The 12507-nt window shown below is 34.3% G+C and overlaps 1 protein-coding gene across 1 annotated transcript; it reads left to right on the top strand.

Annotated features, from left to right (window-relative positions):
• Window positions 1-11498: 11498 nt before the first annotated feature.
• LOC107062835 (uncharacterized mitochondrial protein AtMg00810-like) lies at window positions 11499-12507 on the top strand. Its single transcript, XM_015313961.1, has 2 exons — window positions 11499-11922; window positions 12230-12507. The coding sequence occupies exons 1-2, from the start codon at window positions 11499-11501 to the stop codon at window positions 12505-12507; spliced, it is 702 nt and encodes a 233-aa protein (XP_015169447.1).

Below are 12507 nucleotides of genomic sequence, written 5' to 3'. Positions count from 1 at the left end.
AATTTTGTTGAAATTAGTAAAAATAGCCTTTTGGACAAAGGCTAAAGACAAATGCAAATGAATTAGTTCTTTAGTTACTGGTATATGAGAATATATATTAAGGAATTAATGTTTGATGATAAAGACCATTTCCAAATTTTATAAACATACTGCGCGTGCTGTAGTGCATCTGCATCTATGCAATGCTGTGCTGTTTTTCAAAGTCAGACTGAATTATTCTTTTTAATAATGTTACACTACTTCGTGACCACCTGTCACTAATTTTTTTGTAAATAAAGAATAAGTCTTCTTCATTAATGTTTTATCTAGATTTTAATCTAAAACTGATATCTAACAAACTCTCAATATTCAATAGCTTAATTAATAATGTTGTGTGGGATTATCTGTTATGTCACTATAACTGTACTCAGAAGGAGAGCTAGGTGGGGGTTCATGGGTTCGGACGAACCCAGTAGCTTTTCCGTAGATCCTATATTTGTACTAGAAAATTAATTAAATATTTATGTATATTAATTTGTGAACCCCTAACAAAGTTGATTGACGATTTTTAAACGAAATTTAGAATTCCAAACGCTTAATTCTCGCTTCGCCTACTGGGGGAATATCAAAAGAATATTGTGATGGAGTGATTCTTCACTTTTGTGGAGTGTAGCCAAATATTTGTTCTTTCGCCATTTGTGAATCAACTTAATTATTATAAGTGTGACCAAGCAGTTGATTAGTTACTCTCTTAGGTTGTTTACCAAAAATAAAAAGAACAAGTTATTTACTAGATCTGTTCAACAAGTGTACTGTATAGGAATTAAAGTAATGATTTTCTATGTTTGACGATATCAATTTTATTAAGGATAAGAAAATGACATAATTCATAAAAGAAGGCTATTGACATAGATAAGACAAGGACATGAATCATGATAATAAATTAAAGATGACGCGGCTCCTACTCTACATCCTTTTTATGGGAAAAATTATATTCTAGTCATCAAATTAAATAATTACAACATTTAGGCACGTAATAATTAAGCAAAACCTCTATCAATTTTTCCTCAAGTACAATTGGTAATATGTTGTAGGCCACTACTCTTAAATATTTTATATATATCCTACAATTGTTTACTCCACGCTTACTTATATCTACTTCAATTTACACATACTAGTGGGTGTGTGCATATATATGTGCATGTGTTTAATTAACGAATAACAAAGTTTTTTTTTGTTGTTGTTGGCTAAAACGAAGCCATACATTAATGGAAATAAAAATTACACAATTTCAGTACATATTGAAAATATATATCATAACTCTCAAGCATTAACGGCTATAGCGAGCAACTCGTTTACATGCGCGTCAATATTTTCTAAGGGAATTAATCATACAATAAGAAAAAATGATTTTGTAGAGAAATTGATGTCTTACTCCATAAGTCCTTAAAACCCACAATGCGCAGTTTATAAATCATCAACATGAAATCAAGACTTCATTATATTATATTACTTTTTTCATGGTAATTAATGTTAGGTTCAACAAAAGATCTTGAAGTTTCACAGATAAATTTTCCCTTCCTTTAGCTCACTCGCTTTATCTCCTTGTCACTATATCAACTTAATTATTGCTCAATATATGTCCAATTAATCAAGACGAAATCTACCAACTATTTAGTTTTGAAAATCCTCATCCTACTAGCCATACAAACCTTAAAAGTTACAACCAAGATTTTCTTCTCTCTCTATTTAGTTACTATCGGCCCGAGACTATATCACTACAACAAAAACATCTTTTAGCGGTAATAAATATGCATATTAATAAAGAATTGCTAAAGTTTTTACCGTCATTAGTTAATTGCCGTTGGATTCAATATCGCTATAGGTTTTAGGATCATTTACGAAGAGTGCTAATTATCACTAAAAATTTATATATTTAGCGACAATTATAATATTACCGTTAATTAATTATCGCTGCAAGTCACTTTTAATGTAGTGTGTATGTGTGTAGTGTGTACTGTGTGATGCAAGCCTACACTCTAAGTTGCAGGATCCAGGCCAAAGAAATGAGAGTTTAGTCCAGTGGTAAAAGTCGTCAATTGAAACCTAGAAGTCTCTGGTTCTTTTTTTTTTTTGATCATTCAAAGGATAGATTATATATATTATAAAGTTAAAGCAAAGAGGGGCTGCTAGCTATGAGCAGCAGTGGTATAAGCTAAGATATAATATTTATTATAGAATAAATATTTATGCAGTTTTAATAGATCATATATTCGTTTATGGTATCTATTTACTTATATAGTAGATGATTTAGTGTATAGAGTTTAACTTATACACAGAGCATTAAATCATCTATTCTTATAAGTATAAAGCTTTTTCATCACAATCTAGGATGGAAATTGGAGATGTCATCGGTACGATTGTAGCACAAGATTAAATATAATTTATCTTGATTATGGGAACGGTATAGTTCCAATTCTTGTGCTAGTGCATTTTGTATGTATTGAACGGGACCGAGTAGAGATAGTTGCTTTAGACTGACTGACAAAAATATATTTTCTAAACTATTAAATGTACTTATATTCTTAATCCTGATATAACTATTATGATCTGTATAAATTAATTATCGTTTTGATTTATTAAAAGGTGAGATTCTGAGATGGGTTAATATGCCTGGTAGATTGGATGATAATAATATTACATATTGGTGAAATAATAAGCTAGTTGATGAAATTCATGTCTCGTTGTAGAGATTGATTGATATGCCTTTTTTGAGAAACTTATAAGTTTTCATCGTGTCAAAACCTTGCAGGTGGATTTATGAATCTGACACATGAAATAAGTTAAGTAGTGCTCTAAAGGAAATTAATCATTGAATTAAATTCGTTAGCAATTTAATTTATTGATTAGTATCTGTAATCTTAACATGAGGAATTTTGAAATATAAATAAAGGATTGCAATTACGAATTTCTAGTGGAATGATTAATAATTTATTATGGTAAGAATAATTCAAATTAATTATTTGGAATTATTTCCATTATAGGAAGCCTCAGTAATTAATTATTTGTTCCCTACAGTGCCCATATTTAACAAGAACTCAAAATCCTATTTCTATGGAAAAGGAAGAATAATATGGGTTTTTCTGATTTTCCAGAAAAACTAGGTTTTCTACTCCTTTTTGGATTGGGAAGAAATCTCTATAAATAGGGATTCTCCTAACCTAGAAAATAGATGAATCAATTTTCTATTCGATACTTGCCCATCCAAGTATTGAGAGAGTTTGGATGTGAGCTTGGGATCATTGTAGAAGACTGCAAAGCTGTTGTTTATCTTGTGGATCGCTTGAAGATCTGTCTAACTTGTGGATTCGCTTGAAGGTATCTGCTCACGCTTCAAGAGGTAATTCCTGAATTAAATTTCAGCAAGTTTATGTGTTCTAGCATAACGTTATTGGTTGTCTATTATTCATGTAAGCACTATGATTTTGGATATGCTTCCGCTATGCATATGATTTTCCATCAATGGCCACATACATGAGAATTACAAATATTAGGTTTTCTTGAGTATATAGTTTCTAAAATGTCTGTCCATAATGTGCTATTCACAAACATTGGAGGAACTATCAAAAACTTTAGTGCTCCAAAAAGATCACATGAGAAGTTCATGTGATTCATCTAACTTGGATTATAGGTGTTTCATAATTCCGATCTCCTCCACTTCTTTGTGCATTCGCGACATAATTAACAAAATCTGGATTTGACCCGCAATATTCAGTCATGTGCTCGTTAATACCACAAACTTTGCACCACCCTTGGGGTTGTTATATTTTATTCACCTGAGCCTATTATATCCCTAGAGCCATCTTGCTGAAATGTGTGGTCATCATGTTTTGCATGTAGGTAATTTATTCTGTCAACCCAGCTATACTGCAACCTTCAACATTCTAACAGTCTTTTGCACCACGATTCTTGCTATATCTCCATTCCATTTTGGGTTGCCTTCCAAAGTTTTATTCAAAAGTGCAAACAACTCATCACATGTCTTTTCTAAGGCTTTTCCACATAATGCGGAGTTGAGAAGAACTTTTGCATTAGGTTCGAAGACTTCAACAAAAGTGTGAACTAGCACCTCATTAGCTTGATAGTGATGCGGGCAAGAAAGCAACAATTGTTTGAATCTATCTTGTGCTTGATATATATTCTCTCCCCCTCTCTATTTAAAGCTCAAGATCTCGCTCCTCAATTTTGTCATTTGGACCGAAGGAAATAATTTAATCAGGAACTTGCGAGCCAAGTCATCCTAAGTTGTGATAGAGTTAGATGGTTCTGACGACACTCACCACCCTGATTCTCCCAATAGTGAGAATGGTAAAATAGTTAATCTCACATAATCAGAGGATACCACTGTCAGAATGTGATTGTCACTTATTTCTAAGAAGTTTAGGCTATGTACTTGTGGGTCCTCATGCGGGAGGATATGTACTACCATATTTTGCTTCAGCTCAAATTTACATGTAGGTGGTTGTTTCCGAATGCTAGAAGTAATATTGGTGGTTATTGAGATTGCCACATCACGAATTGTTCTTGCTGCCATTACTACATGGTTCTCTTCCAATTTTTCTTTTGATTTCTCCTCTATAACTGGTTCAACCTGTTGGACATGGTACAAGAGAGTTGCTTTCCTTCTTTGTTGATATCAAAATTGTTCAGGTTCTAGCAATGAATCCACAAGTTCCCATCTTCGCTCCAGTGTAATATTCTGAGTGATCTATTAAAACGAACAACTAAGATTAGATTATTAACACTTGAACACGAAATATCTATATTTAGAAGAATTAAATATAGACTAATTCTAAAGTCCCTGACAACGATGTCAAATACTTGTTGCTTCCAAATGCACATGCAAGTGTATGCGGTCATGGAAGTAATATAGTGACTCTAACTAAGATGAATTATCGAACCCAATTGACTTACAATTAGTCTATATCACATTCAACTAAACCCACAATTTAATGCAAGTGTATCTCAAATATTTGGTTTTTATATTTATAACTACAGTTGAAAGTATTTAAGAATCAACAATAATTAACAATGATCGACTTCAATTTTGGTCTGTAAACAGTGATTGGAATAATCCTGGGATGCAACATAATTTAGAATTCATGGGTGGTATATATTTTATGTATTTCAGATGGTTATCAAATTTCTCATTTATAGGGTTGATTTTATGGTCATGATCGTCCAACCTCAAATCACCTATTCGAGTTGAATGTCTAACTACATCGTTGAGCCAAGATAAACGACAGTTCTAGGTATATCTCTATCCTAGATACAAATCAATTCTAGTTTTGTTCAAGAAAAGATCATTGCTTCTTGTATTCCACATTCTATCGTTCTATTCCTCTCTCGATTTCAAGATAAGACAATATGTTTATTCTAACGGTGGAAAGCATTAAAATACTAATTCAAGAACACAATAATAATTTATACACTAACCAACTTCATCCAATAAAATCAATGTTCAACAATCATTCATAGCCATATCCCATGAACAAGGGTTTTTAGCCACTGATATTAAAAAAAATATAAACAAGATTGTTTTCATTTAATTCAACATTGTAGAAATAGTAGAAGATTATAAACCTAAGATGATTTACGTCCCATGCTCTTGCACTTGAAAAAGAAGAAGTAACCCTATAAAAGAGGTCTAAGGTTCTATTTATAGGGTTTGGGAAACTAATCCCTTTTCCATGTGGATTTCAGAATCCTAAAATCAAGAATTTTCTGTAGGGGTGGCCTTGGCGCGGTGTGCCAACACCGAGGAATCAATAGTTTACCTCCTGGCGTGGCGCGCTTGCAATTCGCCAATACTGCGGGTTTGTAGTTTTGCCCCTGGCATGGCATGCTTGCGGTGCACCAAACTAGGTGTTTCAGCTGTTTTGGGCTGGCGTGGCGCGCCACTACTATGGCTTAGTTCAGTTTTCCTTGATGCTATCCTTTACATGTTCCTTTATGTTGCCTCGACAGTTTCCTTCTTTGTTCCATTTATCATGTGCTATGTTTCCCGAACTCATGTATTATCATATGTCTTAGTGTGTAATCATTGCAATATCAATCCAAACATAGAAAATAGCAAAAATAATACTCTTAAAACATAAGGCACATGCGGGCAAATCATAGTTATTAAGCATACAAATATGCCCAAGATTAATGGTTTCCATTGAAAAATATAATAATGACTTCCTTGGAATATAGATTGATATCTAAGGGAGTCAGATTGTTGGCATTTGCCATAATGAGGCCTGTCTCAGAGCTTGAAGCTCTGCTAGTTGAGGAGTGGTTTTGGCATCTTTGCTGAGGAAGCCAATGATCAAGTCACATTTTTGGTTTCCGATGAGTCACCCAAGCCCTCTGTTGACACCCAATTTTGACCCACCACAATATAAATTAATCATCGAGCTTCATTAAACTACTAAAAAACTGCCAAAGGGCGACGAAGTGTCACTTTTTTTGCCAAAAGCGATGCAGTCAATCTCGCCGCTTTTTGGCTCGACGCTTTTCCAAAATCGACGGACTGCATCACTTATTTATTTTTAATTTTTTTTTTAAAAAAATAATGTGACGTCATTTGTCGCTTTTTTAATTTTTATTTTTTTTAATTTACAAAAAGAGACGTAGTCCGTTGCTTTTCTTAATTTTTAATTTTTTAAGAATCTTGAAAAGAGACGGACAATGAGACACCGTCCGTCGCTTTTCTGGAAATGAAATTTTGAAAAATCCAGAAAAGCGATGGACTAAAGGACCCTATCCATCGCTTTTCTAGATTTTTCAAAAGATAAAACCCAGGAAAGCGATGGATTAAAGGACCTTGTCCATCGCTTTTTCTGCACTTTTTTTGTCAGCAAAAACTACTGTTTCTGCTGCACACCTGCAAATTAAATTAAATTCAATATCAAATCAATTCAGCCAATTCAAGCAAAAACACATAATTAACATGCTACACAAAATATAAACTAACAAGCTTAATTAAACCTTCAAAAATACATAAATCCCAATTTAAAGATTTATAAAGTCTTTCAAAATTCAAAAATTAGTTCATAAATACTACATTTCAAGATCTACAAAGTTCAAGCTTAACTAATTCATAAACAACAATTAAGTTTAAGATTTCAAATAATTAATTATATTCCTAAGTAAGTTCAAGTTATTATAAATTAAGTTCAAATATATTAAGGTCAATAGGATTTTAAGTACTTCAAAGATCAAATTAAGTTCAAAGTTCTAATTAAGTTCAATTATTAAGTTCCAATTAAGCTCAACAAGATTTTAAGTTCATATTCTTAATGAAGTTCAAGTTATTATAAATTAAGTTCAAAGTTGTAATTAAATTCAAATATATACCAAGGTCAATAAGATTTCAAGTAATTCAAAATTCAAATTAAGTTCAAATTAATTAAATAATTCATAAAGATTACATGATTACATTTTATCAAGATTTCTAAAGTTCAACCTAATAATTAGTTCATAAATTTTACAAATCAAGATTTTTAAAGTTCACAACCTAAAGTTCTAAAATCCTACAATAATTCAAGATTTTTAAAGTTCACAACCTAAAGTTCTAAAATCCTACAATAATTCAAGATTTTTAAAGTTCACAACCTAAAGTTCTAAAATCCTACAATAATTCAAGATTTTTAAAGTTCACAACCTAAAGTTCTAAAATCCTACAATAATTCAATATTTCTAAAGTTCGAAAATCCTACAAAAATTAAAGTTCACTATGTTGAAGGAAGCCTGAAGACTGATGGAACATGTCGAAGGAACAAGTCCATCGAAGCAAGCTGACAAGTTAGAATTAGAGTCAACTAGGACTAGACTACTAAATCTTAAATTATGTACAACTAAACTACTGATTCGTGTAGTCAACTAGGATAAGGTATTTTGAGTTATAGTATAAGACTACTCATGTAAATAATATATTTGTGTTGTAGTAGGATTCCTAGTATAGCTAGAATATGACTCTGCTCCTATATAAGGAGCTTGTAACTCAACATTATTTTCATCAATACAATCCTTGATTTCTCCATACTTTATGTGAGATTTCTACATGGTATCAGAGCTTTAAAACTTTTCCGCTCTTTAACGTATTATATCAAAACCAAAACAACCACAATATCAAATTGCAATGGCCCCTTCTACCAACGCTCTTTCGACCTCCTCACTTCATCATCTTATTTCATCTTGCTCCATTAAACTTAAGCCAACGAACTATCTTATATGCAGGACCCAAATGTCTCAGTTGATTCAAGTGATGAGATTAATCTACCTCATCACAGAGAATGAACCAACTAAAGAACCTGTTCCACTGGATAGACTAATGAGAAAGCTGTAGCAGGTGAGAAGGGTGCAAAAACATTATTGATGACTAGGAGGAGAAGGACGTGTTGCTAAGGAGTTGGATCTCAGGCACCTTGACAGAATAAAACATGTACTTGATCGTAGGATGCTCAATTGCCAAGGAGATGTGGGAATGCTTGGAGGAAACTTATCTTCAAGCAACAAAAGATAAGGAGTTCCAGCTCAAACAACAACTGCAAAGTGTGAAGCTAGGAACCAAAACAATTGATGAATATATTAAGGAATTCAAAGGCATATGTGTTGGCCTTGGATCCATTCACAAGCATGTAGATGAAGATAGCAAAGTGATTAATTTTGCTAGAGGTCTAGGTCTTAAGTACAAGACCTTCAGGAATGTCATGCTAGGTAAGACACCATATCCTACTCTTAATCAATTTGTTAATGCTCTCAAGGATTTTTTATATGAGGGAGGATGAAGAAGACGTGCCACAACAAAACCATAGCATGGCATTATCTGCCCAAAGGGGCAGGGGAAGAGGAAACTACTCTCAAAGAAGAGGAAACAATAACTTCAATTCCAGAGGAAGAGGCTTCAAGCCTCAAGGAACATGTTCTTATACAACAAAAATGGACCAGGTCCTCAGAACAGTCCTTCGAGTGGAAATCATGAGAGGAACAATACTGATGCGTGTCAAATTTATGGCAGGAATAACCATACTGCTCTTAAGTGTTTTTACAGGTGGGATTACTCTTACCAAGCCGCAGATGAGCTACCACAAGTATTACCTTTAGCTGCTACTAATCTACAAAACACTAGTGATGACACCTTGTATGTGGACTCAGGTGCAAGTAGCCATATGACACATAACTCAGGTATCCTAACTGATCTTAAACACTACAATGGACCAGATAAAATCATTGTTGGGAATGGATCAAAGTTAGACATTACACATGTTGGGAACATATCCGAATCAAGTCTAAAGTTAACAAAAGTTCTTGTAGTTCCTAAGATTAATAAAAATCTACTCTCAGTTAGTAAGCTTGCAAAGGATAATTATTGCACTCTTGAATTTGATGAAACTAACTTTGTTGCAAAGGACAAGAAGACAAGGACACTCCTGGCCAAGGGATCTAAAGACTCTATTCTTTGGAAGATAACACTCTCTATGCTTTAACTGCTGCACACGATTAGAACACGTCAGACAACATGTGGCATACTAGATTAGGACACCCTAGTTTGAAGTATTTAAAAGTTTTGGATAGTAACACTTAGCTTGCATCAATATTAGTAGTTGGAATAAAATGCCTACTGTTTATTCTAGTTGTCAGTTGGGAAAAAGATGTAAACTTCCATTTGGTTTGAGAAAGAATCTTTGTTGAAAATTCATTGTGACTTGTGGGGACCTGCTCCTATCGAATCTTCTCAACATATGAAATATTATGTCATTTTTGTAGATGATCACACAAAATATACATGGATTTATTTATCCATTGAAAAAAAAATCTGAATTCTTTGCGGTCTTTGTAAAATTCCAGAAAATGGTGGAAAAATATTTTTCTAAAGAAATTAAGATATTTCAGTGTGATGGAGGTGGTGAGTTTATCAAAATAGACTTCATCAAGCATTTGGAAGATTGTGGCATTGTGAAACATATTTCATGTTCTCACACACCTGAACAAAATGGTGTTTCAAAAAGAAAACATATGCATATTATGGAAATTGGCTTAACTCTACTACTCTATGCTAACCTACCGTTGTTTCTATGGGTCGAGGCTTTTCTCACAGCAGTGTTCCTTATTAATAGACTGTCCTCATCAGTCCTAAAGATGGCGACTCCATTTGCTAAGTTGTATGGAGAACAACCTGATTACAACAGTCTAAAGGTGTTTGGGTGTAGATGTTTTCCATATATCAAAGGTAGCAGCAAGTTCAATCCAAAGACTTATCCTTGTGTGTTCATAGGATACGAAAGCTTACACAAAGTATATAGATGTTATCATCCTTCTAGAAGGAGGGCTTACATATCCAGACATGTTGTGTTTAATGAAAACACATTACCTTATGTGTCTCCAAATCAATCTCACACTAACATTGATGTCTCAACTCACCTTGCTACTTTTGTTGAATCTTTCTCTAAACTGCAGGCATATGATAATTCAGGGGAAGTACAGGCTGATAGTACGCAAGTTACTGGTGACAATGCTACTATAAAAACCCCTATACTCCTTAATGATGAGAGTACCATTGACCTCTCAAGTGCAGGATCAGACGATGATCATGAAAAACAGGTTGACAGTGATGATCCATACGGTAGTACTAAACTCTGGTTGCAGATTTCGAATCTGCTAGTGGCAGTGAGGAACATGTTGAACTTACAGGTCCAATCCAATTACCTACTTTGATCGATGTACCAGTTGACCATCAACCTGACGATACTACACTCAAATCAATTACTTTAGTTGATGTACTAGTTGAGGTACTTCCTACACCACAAGGGCATTATATGATCACTAGACACAAGGCGAATGAACATCACTTATCACTTGTTGCTCGCCGCAACAAAGAAATTTTGAAGGAACCAAATACTAATAAGGAAGCACTTAGGTCACCTCATTGGCTTGCAATAATGCAGGAGGAAATCAATGCCTTACATACTAACAAGACATGGATATTGGTGCCCAAATCTCCTGGTATAAATTTGGTTGGCTCAAAATGGGTGTTCAAGACAAAATTAAAAGCTGATGGAACAATAGATAGATACAAGGCCAAACTTGTGGCAAGGGAATTCTCGCAGCTTGAAGGAGTAGACTTTGAAGAAACATTTAGTCCTGTGGTTAAAGCAACAACTATTAGGATGGTTCTTTCCATTGCTGTAAGCTCAAAGTGGGAAGTTAGACAACTAGATGTCAAAAATGTTTTTCTCCATGGTTTCCTATAAGAGGAGGTGTATATGAGTCAACCTCCTGGATTTATTGATTCCAATTATCCTCAACATGCGTGTCTACTTAAAAAGGCACTGTATGGTCTTAAACAAGCACCAAGAGCCTGGTTTGATAGGTTTAGCATGCATCTCTTACACCTTGGTTTCATTTGTAGTAAGGCTAACCCTTCCTTATTTACTTTGCAAACTTACAAAGGTAAAATATTTCTCTTGTTATATATGGATGATATTATTGTCACAGGAAGTAATCCATCACATGACTCAGAGTTGGTTCTACAACTTGGGAATGAGTTTGCTATGATAGATCTTGGCCTTTTACACTTCTTTCTAGGAATTGAGGTTAAGTATTTTGAAGGAGGAATTCACTTAAGTCAAAGCAAGTATGTTGTTGAGCTGCTTGCCAAGATAGAGATGACTTTGGCAAAGGCTGTAGCCACTCCTTTGGCTCAAGAACATGGTTTGCGTGAAGCTGTGGGAAGTCTTATAGATGCCTCCTTGTGCAGAATGATAGTAGAGAGCCTTCAATATTTGACCCTCACAAGACCTGATATCACTCATGTTGTGAATTTAGCAAGCCAGTTTATGCAAAGTCCAAACATTGAACATCTTCAAGGGGTAAAAAGGAGTCTCAGGTACATCAAAGGTACTCTACACTTTGGACTCAAAATTATTTCGCAATCACCATGTAGGTTGTATGGATACTCAAATGCTGATTAGGGAGGTTGTACCACCACTAGGAGATCAACTACAGGGTATAACATCTATCTAGGTGCAAATTGTATTTCTTGAACTTTCAATAGCACGATCAAGTGTTGAAGCTGAGTATAGAGCACTAGCCTCCACTGTAGCAGAGATGACTTGGATCATGTATCTTTTTCATGACCTTGGAGTGTTTCTTTGACCTGTTCCTACGTTGTATTGTGATAACATGAGTGCCTTGTACATGTCAGTTAATCCGGTTATGCATGCTAGAACCAAACATGTTGAAATGAACTATCATTTTGTTCGTGAGAAAATGGCGAAGGGACAACTTCTTACTCAGTTTGTGAGGTTTAAGGAACAACTAGCTGATATTCATACCAAAGCCTTAACTAAACAGGTTTTTTCTGGGTTTCGCAACAAGCTAGGAGTTATAGTTCCTCCACTCACTAGCTTGAGGGGAAGTGTTGAAGGAAGCCTGAAGACTGATGGAACATGTCGAAGGAACAGGTCCATCGAAGCAGGTTGA

This window comes from Solanum tuberosum, unplaced genomic scaffold (assembly GCF_000226075.1).
Source record: "Solanum tuberosum cultivar DM 1-3 516 R44 unplaced genomic scaffold, SolTub_3.0 scf00014, whole genome shotgun sequence".
Classification (NCBI taxonomy): domain Eukaryota; kingdom Viridiplantae; phylum Streptophyta; class Magnoliopsida; order Solanales; family Solanaceae; genus Solanum; species Solanum tuberosum.
This window is presented reverse-complemented; position numbering and strand designations above follow the sequence as displayed.